A 20632-nucleotide genomic window follows, 5' to 3' on the forward strand; every position below is an offset into this window, starting at 1 on the left:
ACTACATAAATACTTTTTGTGGTTAATGTAGCACTGACGAAACTGGGCAAGGAATTTCCATTTCTAAGCATGGGACCTGATAGGGAAAGTAAATGTTAAAATGTTGTGTTATTTTATGTGTTTTAAGATAAATATAAAGGAGACACTTTTTAGTATTTAATGTTTTGTTATGTTGGAGTTTTAGGGGTTACCATTATGGTGAAGAGTGGAACTTGAGCAAACGATGAGGACAGGTAGATGTTGCACATGAAATTGATTAGTTGAGCAAATGCTGTGCTAACCATAGCATAGTTACTTAATTGCACTCTGTAGTGCTTCCAACAGCATGTATTTAGCATGCTAACATTTACTTTTACTAGTTAGTACATAAAGAAATAAAAGAGATTTATTTGAGTTACATTGGCATGTCTAATTTTGTTGGGTTTACCCAGTTCAACCAGGTTCTTTCTACACAAAGTGTTTATGTTGCAATTACATAGTAATTTTAAGTTAAGAAAACTCATTTCAAACATCTGGAAATTAATCATCCTGAGGTGGAGAGCTGTAGTTCCAACCACGCAGCTTTGCAATGCTGTTTATGAATGTTTGTTGAACTATGTTGGTAAAAATGGTAATTGTGACTATAGTTGGCACCCTGTGAATATATCAATCAATCAATCAATCAAGTTTATTTCTATAGCACATTTAAAACAACACAATATAGACTATAGTTGGAAATGCACCCCGGGCGATATAACGGTTTCACAATTTCCGACACTAAATTGTCTTTAGATGAATCGTGTTCAAAGCAGTTGTAAAATGCTGTTAAACGTGCATTCTACACTAATGCGTCAAGTTGCAGCATTGCCTGGCAGCCATAAATAGTCTACAGTTAGGCAAATGAACTTGTCAAAAGAACTGTTCCCTTAGCCATGGTAAAATCACTGTACGCATGGCCTCTTATTACTTATTGCCAGATCCACACGGCATCTGCGCAAACAGAACTATGCAGAAATCTCTGCAAAATAGGAACGCTTGTCATTCACAAAATTCTACAGGGTCTACACCCCTTGCATTTACTTTTGTCAAATATTTGGGCTAATTTAAATGCTTTGGGCTACCAATAAGGGTGTTGTACTCTCAGTTCCATTTAACACATTTTACACACCCTGGTAGCCAAGAACATTCTGCAGAATTTCACAGACTTTCCACCGAATTCGGCACAGAAAATGTGAAAAATGTTAACAGATTCCAAATGGGCCTGCTTATTGCTTTTACATACAAAAGCCACCATCTCTTGTGCTAATCTGATTCATAGATTTCCGTTTCCCAGTCATTTCACGAGACATTCTTCTTCAACCTGTGACAGACACAATGGCATGATGTTTTGATCACACACATGCAAATTTTACTCCACCACCGCCAACCTTTGCCATTCAAAGTGTTTTGTTTCAGCCTACAAAAAAACAACAGGCTATAGATTCCGCAGAATTGAGACACAGACAGAGCCAGAGAAAGCAAGCACAAGGCACTTGACATCAAAACAGTCCAGAAAAACCTGCCTTGACTGGGCTTACCGGCTGTCGTCTGTCATCTCTGCGTATCTTGCAGCAGCGCTCACGGCATCGGCGGGGTGACCGTCTCCCGGGCGAGCACACAAGGACGGAGTCCGGGCTGTGCCACCAGCACTAGCATGTCTGCAGCCCAGTTTGGTGTCCAGGCTGGGCGAGAAAGCTTGAAGAAAGCTCCAGCCTCCTCTTCACACACTGTATGATTCAGTCGCTTTGACAAACACTCAGAGTGCAGGAGTATGAGTCATCCACAAGCAGCCATTTCTGCCTTCAGTTGGCGGCCTACAGCACAGCAATCTCCCTCACTTTCCTTGCTTTTGTGGCTCTCTTGCAGTGTAACGTGCAGAGAATATAATCTCCAACCGCCGTAAGCTCCAGCTCGCCTACACCTCCAGCTAAAGCTACGACCAACAACACCCACACATGCACAGGGTGTGAGCTCAACTGAACATGCACCAGTAAAGTTAGTACTGTGCCCCTCTACATCAAACAACACACCTACACGCACACTGAGAGCTTACTTGGAGCTTATACACTATGTAAACACCTACATCTTAACCATCAATCATTATGTGAACAGGAGAGCTATTCCTAAAGACCACCTGAGTGCTACATGGGAAGTGTTTGTGCATCTGTAACTATGTGTTTTTCACTGTAGCTTTTCAAAAACATAGCTAATTGTGTTTAGCACTTCAACCATCAACTTCTACTCGTCCTAGTCCTTCGCTTGGTTTCCATCCATCACAGCAGTTTCCGGGTGAAATGAATACTAGAGGCTCTACAGCATCAATGACTTTTATTTACTTTCAAATGGCAGATTTTCAGTTCATCAGTAAGAGAATAAGAACTTAAATTTAGATCTGTTTCTCACTCAAAGCTATCGAATATCTTCAGAAGACATGGATTATACCACTCGAGTCATATGGATTATTTTTATGCTGCCTTTCTCTCCTTGGACAAAAATACCTCATAGCTACATTCTTCAAAATATCTTTGTTTGTGTTCCGCACATGAAAGAAAGTCATTTGAGTTGGCTAAAATGGCTAAAATCACTTATATAGCACCTTTGAATAGAATTTGCCATGGGTTCCCTCTGGATTTTCCTATGTGTTTTTATAATGGGGTTTTTGAATTTATGAGAAAAATAAGGTCTGTGGTACACATTACTTTACGATTCGTGGACGTTTTGTTCTACAACATAAATTACAACTTTCATACCTCAAACGTGAATTTTGACCCCATTATAAAAACCCATAGAAAAATCCTGAGAGATCACATGGCGAATTTGACTTCTGGGTTCACCTACAAATTGACATCACGGCTGAACAGCTCTATACCAACAGCCTTTCAATGTAGTGAATCTAACATACTCATTGTATGAAAAACGGCCTATTTACACCTGATATTAATAATTAGGGTGATCCGATCACATGCGGTCATCTGAGATAGATTGTCATTTACACCTGGTATAAGGAATGCCAATTTTCAGACATTTTCATAATCAGAAAACATAATGTTCATTTATAGAGAAATGCTTTATGCATGGGGTGATATGCACAAAGAATACAAATCGCCAAAAACAAAAGAAGAAGAATGTGAAAGTGAAAGTGGAGATGTATAATACAAAAGAACTTAAATATTGATCTGTTTCTTACCCACACCTATCATATCACTTCTGAAGATGTGGATTAAACCACTGGAGTAATTCGATTACTTTTATGCTACCTTTATCTACTTTTGGACCTTCAAAGTTTTTGTTACCCATTCACTTGCATAGTGAGGACCTACAGAGCTGAGATATTCTTCTAAAAATCTTAATTTGTGTTCTGCAGAAGAAAGGAAGTCATACACATCTGGGATGGCATGAGGGTGAGTAAATGATGAGAGAATTTTCATTTTCGGGTGAACTATCCCTTTAACCCTTAAACGCATTCCTCGGGTTTTAGAGACCCAGGACCTCATTCCACCCCCGTACCTCATCCATTTTTTGGAGTTGTGCCCAAACTTCTTTATTATTCCTCAATCTATCTCTTAAAAAAAAAAAAAAAGAAATCAAAATTGCAACAATTTATTTTTTATATAATGGTGTATAGTACTATACTCATACAAATAAACACTATATCACGTTGATGTTCTCTGCAACATTGGTGAATTATCTGTATCTCATATGCGTGTACACATACATATTATACATGCTATTTATTACTCAAGGTGGCACTGATGTTTCAGTGATTGACTTGATTTACATTTAACATTGCTAGCTGACATAGAAATAACATGGAAGTAAACTATAGCAAGTGTAACACATGAACGGTATGACATGACTATTGTCATTTGGGTGTACTACTGAAATTATGTAAGTTGTGCATCTATTCAGATTCAATAAGTGCCTGAGAAAATATGCATATGTAACTTAGGTGTAGCTGATGTGTATCTTATGTGTAGATTATGTGTTTTGTGTAGCTCAACATGTGTTTGACATCCAGTTGCATCTCAAGAAATGTCAGTGCGAAAATAATGAATCCTGTTCTAGATTTGTCCTGATATGTTCCATTATCTTTTTGATTTATGAAAAATAATTTAATTTTTATATAATTTAAAAAAATGTGACACTACCTGGGCATTTTGTACATCCATTTTTGATAGATATAAGTGCCGGGTCTACGTAAAACCAGAATACGTAAGAGTGACTGGGAAAATTACCATGCATTTAAGGGTTAATGTTCGTTGAACAGACCTGAATATTTAGATATTTTAGAGAGAACAGCAAAGATAAAAGAGAAAAAACTAGCAGCAGGCACCAAATTGCATCACAGTTCTACAAGAGCACAATCTGGACCGGAAAACAGGATGTCCTCAATATTAAGTCCAGTTGTGCAGCGGACATTTAGTAGACATGTGAACACATGACATTTATCACATGAGTGTTGCAACACTCAGTGCAGTCAGTAGAGGACTCACCCCTCTCTCTCTGGGCAAACACGTGAAGCCTGGGGGATGGGACTCAACCATGCAGCCACTGTATCAGCTAAAGTGAGCTGTCTGCTCTCCTTTTTTGTATCAATATCTCAGTCTCATAGGACAACATTGCAACGGGTAAGGGGTGTTTTTAGTCATGACACAAAGCGGAGTGCCTAAAACCCTCAGAACAATGGTAAAAATGACAGGACCACATGATCTCTCTTGGCTTATTGCTTTTATACAACTGCGACAACAGCAATATGAAAAAAGATGCTAATGTTCTATAATATTTCTGAATGGTATTCATTTGAAATTAACCATTATTCCGCTATTAGCACTTTATTAGGAACACCTGTACACCTACTCATTCACATGCATGTCTATTCAGCCAATCATGTGGCAGCAGTGTAATGCACAAAATCATGCATACGCATTCAGGACAGACTTTGTTTCACACCTCAAATGCGATGTGGTCACATGCCTTTTTGACTACCTCCATATATGTGGTTTCAGTGATCTGATCACAAAATGTTTTGGACCCCGTATACAGCTGTATTTAACCGGTATTTAAAAAAAAAATGTTTTCCATAAAAGAAAGTCATTCGTGTTTGGAACAACGTGAGGGTGAGTAAATGATGACAGAATCGTCCTTTTTGGCTGAACTATTCCTTTAAAGCCTTTCATATAATTTTACAGTAACAAATACAGAGGCCCCAAGGTGGAAATTTCATTCAAACACTAAAACCCCTCCCTTTGTACTCATACAAGAAAACTTGCTCCATGCATACTATAAATACTCTTAGTGGTTTATAAACTCATTTGTCTTAAAAGCAAGCCACCTGACACCTTACAGGCCACACACATAAAAAGAAACGAAAAAACGCCTGAGCTAGAATTGAAATAAATATATATGTGTGGGGCAAAGTGGTTTCCGCCCCTTTTGTCATGTGGGTTAAACAGTTGCACCACACCTGATAAGCGCAGACTGTTACTTCCTTAGATAAGGTCTCTCTAACCCTGCCCAGCCCAACTCACAGCCACCTACACAAGAGAGGGAAGGGGAAAACAACCTTCCAGCATTACGATTAAAGGAATAAATCACCCAAAAATGAAGATTCTCTCATAATTTACTAACTAAGATGTTAAACTGTACACCATAATGTTGTCATTACCTGAAAAATGAATTAAACATAGCTTGAAATGTCAAGTTTTGGGCTCATAACTCAAATATCTATGTTCCTTGAACTTATTTTTCTTAAAATCCATAGACTTAAGATTTTAAGTGTTAATATCTCAAACTATTGAGTAGAAAATGAAGGCTATGGTGAATACTCATAATGCCTTGCACTTGAATTATTTAATTATTTTTCCTTGGTCAAAGGGAACATATGGGGCAATTTAAATAGTAGTTATTAAGAATTCAAAGAGGTTTTAGCTCTATTGTAGAATAATTTATGTCGTTTTGTTGCAAATTGTTGTTTCGTGTAATGTCACCATTCGAGTGATCTGTGTCCCCTTTGGTCAAGTTGGATTCTGTTAACACTATCTCAATTCTCCTTGTGCATGTGCAACAGAAGTACATACAGTGTATGCATTTCTGTAGAGAAATACATTTATTTAAGCTGTGTTTTTGTAGGAACTAAATCTGAGTTCATGCAATTAAAATGATTAAGTAGAAACAACAACATTTAAATAGCACATCTGAGTTAAGTCTACTTGCATCAAGTTACCTTAACTTAAAAAGTTACGTTTATTCTATATGGTCACCAAGGAAAGTGAACTTAATTACACAAGTTTTGCAGATGCCATTACTCAATTCAATTGAGGGAACTAGTTTACTTAATCAATTGAGTAAAGTCAACGTATTAGGGTTTTCAGTGTATAATGAATATCACAGACCATTTTTTCAATATAATGGCAGTGGATAATGCCTCACTTTAAAGCTTTAAAAAAGACCCAAAAGTAGTCAGTACAACTCATGCATCATCAAGTCTTCTGAAGCCATTCGTTAGGTTTTGGTGAGAAACAACCCAAAAGTAATTTTTGATGAAAATCTTGATGTCTACAGCGATTTAATCAATGCTGGTAGTCGAGACTCTGTATTGTTGGTTGCCAGTATGCGTTCCATCTCTACCATCAAAACTACCATTTTCAAAAAGTTTTTGATGTCAAGCCGCATATCCATCAAGTAAAAAGTAATGACATATTTTCCCTGCACCTTGAATACGTGTGAGTGAATGCATCTTAAAGGAATATTCTGGATTTAACAGAAGTTAGGCTCAATCAACAGCATTTGTCGAAAATAATTTAGACTCGTCCCTCGTTTATTTAAAAAAAGCAAAAATCGCACTTACAATAAGGCACATACAATGGAAGAGAATGGGGCCAGTTCATAAACACTGTTTCAAAAGTATAGCCACAAGACGTAAACATTATACATGTTAACATGATAGTGTAGTAAAAAAGCTGCTTTTACTGTGATAAAATCGCTTACAGGGTTTAGACGCATTACGTTGTCATGGCAACGGAGTTTACTTTAGTTATATTGGACACACCGGACACAACTTTAAACTGATGAGGTTAGCAAGCGATTTTATCACACTTAAATCATGTTAACAAGTATAATGTATATGTCTTGTGGCTATACTTTTGAAACAATGTGTTTTTTAACATTTATAGACTGGCCCCACTTCTATTGTATTGTCAGTTTTACTCCATTTGACAACCTAAACTAACCAAGTCAAAAAAGGTCAACTGTGATATCATTTCCTGAATAGCATTTATTACATATTTTTGGAATAAATATATAAAAGTTGACACAAATGTATGAGTAACAAGCAGTACTCTCTGAACATAGTGCTATCCAGCCATAGATCTTCTCTTAGTGTCTTATCAACCACATTCTCAATCTGAGAAGGGGGAAAACCAGCCCTTAAGGCCAGAAAGGACACAAAGAGCACTAAATAATGGTGGCAAGTAACACCATTGCTATTGTTCATGTCCAGTTCTCCCGTTGCATTTGATATTCAGTTTCAATCCTGATTTAGAGACATTTGGCAGCTTCTATCTACTGTCTTGGGAACGTGTTGGCAAAACTCCCCTCGTTATCGCTCGGCTTGTTTTCGGATGGCCGATCACTGGGCTGTGGAAGCAGACTGAATAAAAGGCCTTGTGCAGTTGACTTGACTTCCAGTGGACACAAGCACATTTCCATATGAGAGCAGTGAATTTCACAAGACCTCATTTGGCTCTGCAATGCTTTTCAGGAGGGGCGTATTGAATGAAAAAGAACAACAGGTTCAATAAAGCGCAGATAATGGCTTCCTGTCTGGATGGTGAAAGAGGAGTTATCTGTACTCCCTTCTCAGCAGGACCACAGTGGGGTGAGAGGTTGACAAGGCATCCATTCTCCTGAGGATGGGGAGCTGTGTTTGGACAGGCTGCTTTACAGCAACAGAATGGCCTTCACAAATAAACCATCACTTTTTACTACTCGGCTTGACCAAGAAAACATTTAAGGAAACAATCAAATAAAAAATGAACAGCTTGGAAGGTTGGGCGGAAACATTTGGCCCTTGTGTCTTTTCCACAGGATGTAAAACACTTTTATAAAAGCACAGGATGCCTGATATTGGGGAAATAAGAAAAGCAGTTCTTGAACTCTGAAATGGAAATCTGTCGGGCTAAACATCGGCTATAAATCTCAAGCTACTACATTCTAAATGTTTCAACGTTATATATAAATATTATATTTTCTTAGACAGATTACTGCCTCAATATTTTACTATATTGTTGCTCAATAGGGTATCTAGAATGTAAGGGGGGAAAAACTCACTTAACTTGTGGGCAAAAACAGAATAGCTCCAATCTATTACATAACGCAAGAATGACTCTTTGGACTTCTAAAATGACCCAAAACTTACTTCACTGAGCTTGACTTATGTTCATTTTTATGCAATGTGATCACACAGGAAGTCGGCATGTTTCTAAGAGTTCCGGTACTCTAGGATCGGCCACATTATGCAGACTCACTGACAAATGCCATCTCCAAAATCAGACATTTTTGCATCGGCTCCAGCGTGTTTACCTTCACCTGTGGCACAACCGAAAGCGCGTTGAAACCAGGAAATATTCACACTCGTCACTGATTATTATTTCGGAGGTTGCAGTTTTCCCTCTAATTATATTTGCACTCAACTGATGGTTAGGTTTAGGTTTGGGGTTTGGGTTGGGGGGTGCAGTTGATAAAAGATGCATTTCTCTTCACTGTATTACAGCTTTTACAGCCGAAAACAACTTGCTTCACAACTCGCTTTCGGCGTCCCGCTGTGGACACTTTACCTGGATAATGGAGCTCACATGTGCCCATACAACTAACAACACTTACCGCTCTGACCACTGGGGGCAGTGTTTCAAATTTCAGTAAGCATAGACCGATTTTAGCTCAAGAATATTCAACCTACTGTTTCCGATTTCACTGTTTGAATTTCAACTTTTAATGTTCTGAAATCTGTGTGGACACATGTGACTAAGATAAACAAATAAAAATATTAGAGTATAATCATTTTAGAAATCATAATTCCCTTAGAAGGATAAGGAAAGTTTTAAAAAAGGACAGTTTTGTAGGACTTTTGTGGCAAAATACTGTGAGCTATTTCATTTCAACAACAAACACAAAACAAAATATGTCAGTAAATGGTATTTGGCCAAAGATAAAGACATGAAATAAATAAAATAAAAATCAACAATCACACAAAATCAACAGTTTTTCCCAAACCAAGCTCTGCTGTTTTGCTGGCCTATAGGACACCAATCAAAAACTAATACAAAATACATATTATAATACTATAAATACAATTTTGGTCATGGCAGCTTAACAGTCAATCCTTTTTTATTATTCTTCAAGAAACATAAACCATTCAGAACATAAGCAGACTTTAGTAAAGCTCTTTTTTTCCCCAGACAAAAAGCCAGGGAAAGCAATACTGTCCAACAAAATGCTCTCCATATCCTCGAGGGAATTAAATGGCCAACATTATCAATATTACATCAAACTAAAGGGAAGAGAGTCATGAGGCTCTAAATTGCCGAAATTGCTCTTGTACATTGAAGACTCGTCATTTTAAGACATTAAGGTTAATTACTTCTGTAGATTTAGCAAGCATGTCAAGTATATTGGACACTGACACACTGGGAAAAGAAGTTAGGAGGGGCTAGAATGAAGTAGAAAGTAAACTTTGAATCAATGTCCTCCATTGGTCCAGTAAAGCCATTTCAAAAACTTAAAGTGCCATAGTTGATTTAAAATGAAGAATTATTTAAAACATGTAATATAACAGATACTGTAGATAGAGTGTACCTTTAGTTATTGCGATATAATTAGCCATGGACAGAGAGTACAAATTTTATTTATTGGATTTTACAGTCCGTGTAGACTTATCCTGTGAGTCAGAGAGAAAATGAGGATCTGAAATCAGATCCTGCATGGGGCAGGGGATTGGGAATGGTTGCGGTGACTTTATCTGAAAGTCGTTTTGCATTGATGTCTTCAGTACTATTTACTGGCAGAGTCAAACATGTTAGTTTGGGAACATCATTACTAAGATCAATACCATTGACATGACTGGTCTGTCTGTGTTTGTGTATATGCGAGTGAGGCTGTTGCTAGGAATTTTGTCGTTTTTTCTTCTTTTTTTTTTCTTTTTTTATTCCCTTTTCTCCCAATTTGGAATGCCCAATTCCCACTACTTAGTAGGTCCTCGTGGTGGCGCGGTTACTCACCTCAATCTGGGTGGCGGAGGACAAGTCTCAGTTGCCTCCACTTCTGAGAAAGTCAATCTGCGCATCTTATCACGTGGCTCATTGTGCATGACACCGTAGAGACTCACAGCATGTGGAGATTCATGCTACTCTCTGCGACCCACGCACAACTCAACACGCTCCCCATTGAGAGTGAGAACCCCTAATCGCGACCACGAGGAGGTTACCCCATGTGACTCTACCCTCCCTAGCAACCGGGCCTGTTTGGTTGCTTAGGAGACCTGGCTGGAGTCACTCAGCACACTCTGGATTCGAACTTGTGACTCCAGAGGTGGTAGTCAGCGTCAATACTCCCCAATTTTGTTGGTTTTAAGATTCTATTACATTTACTTTATCTTACTGGGAAGCACGGTCCTAAACCGGCTAGTCCTTAAATGACTTAGCAGACCTTTAATTGTATGCCCTTACAAACATTCCTCATGGCAACCATAGTTTGCAAAATACCATAGTTACAATGACTGTTACTACGATGAATGCACAGATATGAACGTTTCTGGCTGATACTGATACCGATTTTAAAAAAATACTGTAGGCTAATTCCGATAATTTGGCTATCACTAACTTTATTTTGTCATCAGATCATTGTTTTTCTTGTACAAAGAGGTACAAAATCTATTTTATTGTTCTAACAATAAATAATATCCATTGAACATGGATTGGATCTGTTGGAACATATGAAAGTGCAAACTTGTATGAGAGACACAATAGCCGCGTTTCCACTATTGGGCCAAATTAGGGTGTGCTAGTGCATGCCAGAGACAGTTGCGTTCCCACTGTCACTTCCAAGGCTTCAGAGGTTCTTTTTCTGTTTTTGCTAAACAATAGAACTCACATTTAGCATATTATGATAGAACATTACAAATTCATATTATGCATGTTTAACATGCTTTTTCGGTTTCATTTATTTTGATAGGTGTTTCTTTATATTACACAAAGAATTTTTTTATAAACATTACACAATGCAAAAAATGTACATAATTGACTATAAATAAATCGAGACCCATATCCAGACCAAGACTAGACCCTTCAAGACCCAGACCAATACTAGACCCCCTAAGACCAAGACCAGACCCCTCGAGACCCATATCCAGACCAAGACTCTTCAAGACCCAGATCCAGACAAAGACCTATCCCAAAGACCCAGACCCAGACCTGTCAGTCCAAGAACCAGGTAGTACATTTTAATGAACTATGATGCTGAATTTATATTTGAAGAATGTGGCTGTCCACCACAGCAGAGGTCTGCATAGCATTGGTCTGATTTTCACTGCATGTACACCCATTCCTTTTATTCCCCCACCACCTCACCCCCCAGGTGTCACAAAGCTGTTTATTCTTCTACCGTAATAAAAGTAAGATAAAAAAGTGTCATACATGGATACTTATTGCAGGCATCATTTATTTTCATTTACTCCCTCATGCCATCCTTCTGCTGAACATAAATGAAGATTTTTGGAAAAATATTTCAACTCTGTAGGTCCATACAATGCAAGAGAATGGATGCCACATTTTTGAAGCTCCAAAAAGCTCATATAGCTATCATAAAAGTAATCCATACAGCTCCAGTGGATTAATTAATGTCTTCTGAAGCGACACAGATCTGTATTCAATAGATCAATATTTAAAACTTTTTTACTAAAACTTCATGAGGGTCAAGGCCATGCACCCTCTTGCGTGACGTAAAGTAAAAGGGCATATATATTCATACATAGATGCCTCATTCAGCTGGTTTGGATACGTCAACTGCGGCGCCATCTTGGAATGGTCAACAAGGACAGCTGTTTGAATCAGTTTGAATGCAAGTTAATGGAGGAGATGCCTCAGAGCTCCTTGCTCAGACCGCTGAATAAACTGCTTTTGTGTTGAAACAGTATCGCAGTCCATAGGAACAGCTGCTAATACGGTATCTACATATGAATATCTATGCAGAGGTGGCATACGTGCTTACGTCACAAGAGAGGCAGTTTGAACTCCACCCTCTTCAACGAGCTGGCTGGAATCGAACATTTTTAGTAAAAAAAGTTTTAAAAATGTATGTGTTTCTTACACCAAGCATTTCGCTTCAGAAGACATTAATTAATCCACTGGAGTCATATGGATTACTTTTATGATAGCTATATGTGCATTTTGGAGATTAAAAAAGTTGGCACCCATTTACTTGCATTGTATGGACCTACAGAGCTGAGATATTCTTCCAAAAATCTTCATTTGTGTTCTGCTAAAGAAAGACAGTCATACATATCTGGGATGGTATGAGGGTGAGTAAATGATGAGAGAATTTTCATTTTTGGGTGAACTATTCATTTAGGTCACTGGCGCAGAAGAAATCCACTCAGCACTCGCTCATAGAGTTCTTCCGCTGCACTCTCGCTAATGATCTCATTATAAACCACAAGGTGTAGAAACTATGTAAATAAGAAATTTATTGTGCAGTGTAGACAGCTTCATTGATTATAACGGTAGATTTGGTGAGAGTGCAGAACTCAGTCAGTGAGTTCTCGCTGAACTGAAGTGATTGACAACTCCACTGATTATAAAGGGAGTGTTCTTTGCTTGCTTTCTGTATATAATTTAATCACAATTTGAATAACAGTTGTATTTCATGTTGCTAAGAGGAACAAAGTGAAGTTGACCGTTAAATCACTGTCTTGATTTACTGATGCATAAAACAGCAATAAGTAGTCGACCGATATGGGGTTTTTAATGGCTAACGCCGATATTCAGAGAGTAGGGTGGCCAATAGGTCGATACAATGCCGATATATCACACAATTTAATACAGTAAATAACAAACATAAAATTGCTAATAATAATAATAATAAACTCTTATATAGCATTATATTTCCTCAATTTCACACAAAACAAAAAAATAATATTGTATTTTAAATGGTAGATAGCAGTTTCTTCAGATTTCTTAGTCATCAAATTTTAGTAATTTATTTGCACATTAAGAAATTGTTAATATATTAGGAAGAAGGAAATAACAGTACACACAGTAGTCCAGCAAACATGGATGTCATGTCCACGTTAGAAATCGCATTTACTCAAAAAATACAAAAACAAACCAACTGTACATACAGTGCATAGTGAATATGACATTTACTTGTAGCACACGTGAAACACTTTTAACTTGGACTGCATCAGAAAATGTAGTCAGCTGACTTGCTACCATGCTGCCTAATCAGTTAATGGCTTAACTGACATCTGTTTTGAATGAATGAAACTCTTAAGGAAACTGATCTCCGAACAGTTTGAAAAGCACCTTATTTTCATTGTACCTCCATATACGGCTTCCGGAAGCAGCGTTTTCCTGGTTTCGGATGCAGCCTTGAAGTTGCACTCACGCGCTCGTGCGGATCCAGTGCGAGCAATAATCTCCTGACAGTTTAAACGGCCTGGATCGCCTACTTGGATTATTACAGAGTGACTGTCGTGATTTGTGAATGAGAGGAACTTTTGATTCTGATCCTGAAGTTTTTGATTCTGCACTTCAGAGAAAGATATTAGATGAGTGATGAATGAGAAGAAAATGCTGGATTTTCATGAGGTTCGTGAATTACACCTGTTTAAACGAGATATCTGCATATTTGCAAATGGTATATAGTACAAGTTTTATTGATATTTGCCTTTTATCATTGGAAAAGTTACAGGGAACTGTTGAGGATAGACTGTTAGAATACATGCTTCAGAGGAAGATTTATGAGCGTTCCAAAGGATGCTGGATCTGCTCAAGTTGTGTGAGGTTGGTTTATTACATCTGTTTAAACGAGATATGTGCATATTTGCAGACAGTATATGATATTGGTTTTATTATCATTAGACAAGACAGATAAAAGTTACAAGGAACTGTTGAGGAGAGAGAGGGAGAATGAAACAGGCGAGCACTTTAACATTATGAGCTCAAACACGTCTGCCGCGGCTCTGATATGCGGACTGTTTAAATGACACACTGGTCTATTATTGTATTGTCTATTATTTTGTTGTAACACGATGGCATGTGACAACAAAACAAACTGTGACTGGTCATTTACATGTCTCAGTCGCTTAACATGCAAGCAGGCGATCCTCGGCGCCCTCAAGAAACAAATCGGCCAAACAGGAAAATTTACCGCCTCGGCGATATATCGGTCGACCACTAACAGCAATGAACTAATTCAGGAACACAGTTCTCATCTTGTTTGGGATGTGTAGCATCATAAATAATATGGCATGCAATAAATTTATATTAATCAATATTATTAATAGTGATTACAATATCAAGGGAAATTATTCAATGATTCAATTATGATTTTAGTCATGGTCATGCAGCCCTACTCCAGCCAACAACTCATAAGAATACCGGCCACTCCCGCTTACAACTCCCACAATGTAACAAGCTTATTGGGTCCCGTGATTACTGCACGTAGCACGTAAGTCATTGTCATGGTAACAAGATTCTGAGCGGATTGCTGCAAAACTAGAATAAAAGTATTGTCAAATCATCGTACAATGCAGTAAAATATCTTCCCTTCCCTGCGATCGATACCAGACACGACGTTGAGGATATTTAATTTCAAAGAAAAAAAAAAAAATCAGTGAGCCTAAGAGCTGAAACTGGGACATGTATATATATATATATATATATATATATATATATATATATATATATATATATATATATATATATATATTATTATTTTTTTTTTTTTTTTGGAGAAATGACGGTTCACCGGGACTGGCTCCTGGTCACCCTAGTTTTCTACCTGCTTTGCTTCTCTCCATGATGTACTGTAGTGATTCCCTCCTGCTCTGTCTTTGCTAATGTAATGAGGGCAATAGGCTTGTGCTATCGCCGCCTAGTGGCATCTTCATGTTAAGGTGTTAGCGGATTTAAAAATTTTAAATACCTATCACAACAAAAATGAAAATGAAACCTTTTTTTTAACGATTATTTTTATTTTATTTTAGTTTTTTTCAGAGCCATGAAAATGTATTTTAATTTAGTTTCAGTTTTTCCAATTATGTTGATTTTTTATTTTTATTTCAGTTAAAGAAAATGTTTTTTTAATTTAGTTTTCATTTACGATAATAACCTTGCTGTGAATCACCAAAAACTCAAGAAGAAGACTGTGGTATCATGTAATATCACTTCAGAAGACATGGATTTAACCAGTGGAGTCTTTTATGATTAATTTATGCTGCCTTTATGTGCTTTTTGGAGCTTCTACGTTCTGGCCACCATTCACTTGCATTGTATGGACCTACAGAGCTGATATTTTCTTCTAAAAATCTTCATTTGTGTTCAGTAGAAGAAAGTAAGTCATACACATCTGGCATGAGGGTGAGTAAATGATGGAATTTTCATTTTTGGGTGAACTATCCCTTTAAAAGAAAGCTTCAATCGATGGGATGCAAGCTATTACACCATAATAATATCAAAGATCATAATCAAAAAATGTTGACAGATACCACAAGACATCACAGTAAAAACATGAATGGAGGGTATTTTTTTCCCATGTTGAGTGCAAGATCTAGCCCTAATCCTGTGACTGACATGGAGTTACTTGATGAGCTCGTCAGAGACAGACCAGTGCATTTAAACATCTGCATTTACACATATACACATTTGCTGTATAAAATACAAGAGGTAAACACATTTTCCCATTGAAAAAGTTCAGGGGATGGATTTTGGTTTTGCTGAAAGTAAGGGGGGACACTTCCCCTTCGCTTTCTGTGCCCCTGCTGGATTTAAGTAACCTTAGATATAAAATGTAATCTTAAATGTTTGATCAAAGTCGCTGACTACCACCCCTGGAGTCATGAGTTCGAATCCAGGGTGTGCTAAGTGACTCCAGCCAGGACTCCTAAGCAACCAAATTGGCCCGTTTGCTAGAGAGGGTAGAGTCACATAGAGTAACCTCCTCGTGGTTCTCGCTCTCAGTGGGGCGCGTGGTAAGTTGTGCGTGGATCGCGGAGAGTAGCATGAGCCTCCACATGCTGTGAGTCTCCACCATGTCATGCACAACGAGTCACGTGATAAAATGCGCGGATTGACTGTCTCGGAAGTTCAAGCAACTTGTCCTCCCACCCGGATTGAGGTGAGTAACCGCGCCACCACTAGGACCTACTAAGTAGTGGGAAATTCCAAATTGGGAAGAAAAGGGGGTAAAATAAAAATAAAATAAAAATCATGAAATTTTTTTTTTTTTTTTTTTTGATCAAAGCAAATGTTTTAAACGTATTAAGGAGCTTAAAATATTAACAGGCGTCAGTAAATGCATTTTAAACGCTATCGCAGAAGCGATCTGGTCGTTGGCTCCCTGGCTGCAGTCATGAATGAAGCGGACTGAAGGTTACAGCTTTTATGAATGAGCACAAACAACAAATCTTCTGCCCTTCCGTTTGACAAGCGCTGGCAGACTGACTCCAGTTCACCCGCAAGGCCACTATTGTTAACGTGTGTTGAGGAATTCTGTCACGGAAGGCCATGACAATAGTAAATAAAAGATGTCATTCTCACACTGACAACTAAGACTTGGCCTCCCGTCGCGACTACGAATAAACCAAATAAATAAGTCCTGGATACCAAAAACGCGAAGATGTGCTTATAAACCATGATTAAAACCGCATAAAAAGCCTACACATTTTCTTTGGCGAATTTACAAAACGTCATATATTATTCAGGTAAACGGAATAAATTAACATGTAGTTACTAAGTTATAAATATATCAAGTCTTCCAGGCCTTATTTACGCCAATTTATGTCACTAAACAGCCCGAGCAGCAAACGCCCATTGGCGATATTTCTCAGACATATAACGCATTGTCACAGAGCCAACTAAGTCAAATGGTGTTTTTATGAATGAAGCCCTGCAGGCAAATGAGACCGATTTAAAGCGCCAGAGAAATACATAAATGGCGGATATACCCGACCACTGCAACAGACTTTCTAGAACATACAAACACTTCGTCGCAAATGCAATACTTTATGACTAGAAATCATTTCAGCGAGCTGAATTATTCACGAGACAAATAAACAAGCAAACAAAGGCTTCGTCGGCGTAAAACAACAGGTGACGAGTAAACACATAGGAAGGGCCTTTAAAACATCAAATCCCTTTACAAAATATTTCCGATCCACCCCCACTCCATCTTCCTCCCTCCCTTCTTCGGACTATCTGTGGAGGGCCTGATCCCCCCCGTCCACTGACAACACACGAAACATTTCAGCAAACTTTTTCAGCACCATCTTCTGATGCGAGCACAAAATAAAAGGTCTGGCGTGAGAATAAATGTTCACACCAAAGACAAATCCAAAAAAAAAATAAAATAAAATAAAATAAAAAAATAAAAAAAAAAGAAGAGCTTTCTTTCCAGGTACTCACTCGTTTGGGTGTGTTTCTTCAATCATTTTTCTCGTTTCACCTACAATAAAATCCCACAACGGGTGATCTCTTTTCGTTCGTCATTTTCTATGCCACTCTCTTCCAAATAATCCCTCACTTTTCGTTCAGCTATAATGTCTTCTTGACTCTCTTTCTTGCGGTGCTGGATTGTTTTGCGCTCTCCTCTCTTCGTCTCCGTCTTTTTTCGTTTCTTTTTTTCTTTTCTTTTTTCACTGGATCTAACCAGTTGCTGATATTGGAGGATATTGGAATAAAAACAACAACTTAAATGGATTGACAGATCCCCCGAATGATATTCCACAGTGTTGTTATTTCAGAGTGCTTCAATGTATTTCCGAAAAATCCCTTAGTTGAAGTGTGCGTTGATGTAGCTGAGGGTGGCCCCGACGAGCCCCATCTCTGATTACTCCATGTTGGATTATAGTGCAGCAGCAGCACACGGAGGGAGGGAGGGCGGAAGCGATGACGTCACACTGCAGGCCGAAATGCCTTTTAAACCAGAGGGGAGGCCAAAATATTAATATATTACTAAATACATTTCAGAGGGGTAGCCATACACTCTTGTAACCACATTTTATCAAGATGTTTTCATGTGGACTGCTTATTTGGCATAGAGGAGCCAGAAACATTAGAAATATCATTTTATTGTTATTTCTCTTAAAGGGATAGTTCATCCAAAAATGAAAATTCTCTCATTATTTCCTCTCCCTCATGCCGTCCCAGATGTGTATGACTTTCCTTCCTTTATGTCGAACAGAAATGAAGATTTTTTTTAGAAGAATATTTCAGCTCTTTCAATGCAAGTCAACAGGGTCCAAAACTTTGAAGTTCTAAAAATCACACAAAGGGAGCATAAAAGTAATCCATACGTCTCCAGTGGTTTAATATATCTCTTCTGAAGTGATGCAATCACGTTTGTTGAAAAACAGGTCAATATTTAAGTAGTTTTATTTAGTTAGTTTTTACTATAAATATCCACTTTCACATTCTTTCACATTCTGACAGTGAAAGTAAAAGTGGAGATTTCATGTAAAAAAAAAGAAAAGAAAAAAAAAGGATTGAAATATTGATCTGTTTCTCATGCACAACTATCATGTCATGTCTGAAGACATGGATTAAACCACTGGAGTCGTATGGATTACTTTTATGCTGGCTTTATGTGCTTTTTGGAGCTTCAAAGGTCTGGCCACCATTCACTTGCATTGTATGGACCTACAGAGCTGAAATTTTCTTCTAAAAATCTTCATCTGGGAGTGAGGGTGAGAAAATGATGAGATAATTTTCCTTTTTGGGTGAACTATACCTTTAAAGGTTTTCGAAAGAATTATCAAACTATTTTGTTGATATTAGCTTCAAAGATGTGGTCAATTATTTTTCACTCCAAAGTCATAGCTGTGAATTTGAACCTTATGATTTTATTTGGCAAATTTTATAAACATAAAAACAATTCTGACAAATCTAAACCATGTTTCAATATTTTTAGAACTACATATGAAAAAGAAATCAATATCTGCTATTATATGGTAAATACTATAATTCTCATATAATTACAAAATATAATAAAATGTAATATTTTTATTATTATTATACATTATTATTATTTATATTGTTTTTAATTAATATTTTAATATACAGTTTGTAAACATATGTATTTTATATTTTTATTATTTAATATAGTATAAAAATTGACTAATTATAATATATATTCTAATATTTCAGAAGATTTGGAATAGGAAAAGTTAAAAAAAATTATTTATTTATTTTTTGTTTCCTTTCACTTAGATTTTTACAACTGGAAATGTAATCTCTGTTATCCTATATCTTTTTGTAAATTCATATGGATGCCCTTGGTTCATAAAAAAAAAAAACAAAAAAAAAACTTGCAAACTTTTCAAAAAAGTTTTACATTTTCAAAAAGTTTGTGGGATCTCAGATAGTGTAAATTGAAAAATCACATGTCTCTTGCTGTGTTTCATAGTGAATGGATATACGTGTCAGTGAACAGTGAACCTATGTGAAATTGCAATAATCAAGTATAAATAATAAAAATAAAAAAATAAAAAGTTGGCTATTTTGCAAGACAAGTTTTTCTTAATACAGTAAAAGGGACAATATATCGTGGCTATGTACTGGCACAGCTGAGACATCTTGTGGGAAAAAAAAATGCAACTTTTAATTTGTACTTTTTTTTCACATTATGTGATCAGTGATGTCTACCATTACACAACAAAGGCTTTTAAAGTGCTACTTTAGTGCTCCACTTCCTCCAAAAAGTGTAATCAGGGTCAAAGGTGGCCAGCACAGAGTCCTTATCTGTCTAACTTCTGACTCAGAAGGAAAGCCGAGGATTAGACATGCTTTGATCAAGGGACCAAAGAGGTATTTTTAGAACTGAGGGGTATGTTCACCAGTGACAGTCCAAATTCCTTATTGATCACTTCAAATCAGATCAGGGCTGCCTTAAAAGCATTCTTTATCAAATCAGTGTTTTTCGCAGAGATGCACTCTATACAGTGACTTTACTGGCAGCTCTTACTATTGGCCCATACGCACCAATCTGCAAATCTTATCAAAGTCTGTCTCAGATGCCATAAAGTAATCAGGAAGGTGTACACTCATGTAAACTCCGGTCACTTGGCAATAGTTAACTGCTTTGGTTATCATGATCAACATTTACACTGATTTCAGTCATACTTCAAGATAAGAATACCATTGTGATTCCCCCTCTGGCAGTCCCATGACCATGTGACACTGCACCATAGAAAAACTGAATCTCATGCACGTATTGGCAGCTGAGGAAAATGTTTGATCGTCAGAAATGTGAGACCATTTACAGAAGACCATTTAAACTGTCCTCTTTTTGAATAAAGCATGAAACCAAAATGTAGATTTGAAATAAAAAGAAATAACTCCAAAAG

General features: G+C 37.3%; 1 protein-coding gene across 3 annotated transcripts in view; it reads right to left on the minus strand.

Moving 5' to 3' along the window:
- The window catches only part of LOC127412111 (sprouty-related, EVH1 domain-containing protein 2-like), a 56792-nt gene extending 38660 nt beyond the window's left edge, over positions 1-18132 (minus strand). For 2 of the 3 annotated variants that reach the window (XM_051648197.1, XM_051648195.1), the window contains exon 1: positions 17694-18132. In XM_051648197.1, coding sequence (XP_051504157.1) covers positions 17694-17719 — 26 coding nt within the window. In that variant the 5' untranslated portion in view covers positions 17720-18132. Of the gene's footprint in view, positions 1-1556; positions 1589-17693 lie in introns of those variants that run through there. The other variant, XM_051648196.1, reaches the window with a different exon arrangement.
- Positions 18133-20632: the final 2500 nt, after the last annotated feature.

The sequence above is a fragment of the Myxocyprinus asiaticus genome, chromosome 21 (genome assembly GCF_019703515.2).
Source record: "Myxocyprinus asiaticus isolate MX2 ecotype Aquarium Trade chromosome 21, UBuf_Myxa_2, whole genome shotgun sequence".
Classification (NCBI taxonomy): Eukaryota; Metazoa; Chordata; class Actinopteri; order Cypriniformes; family Catostomidae; genus Myxocyprinus; species Myxocyprinus asiaticus.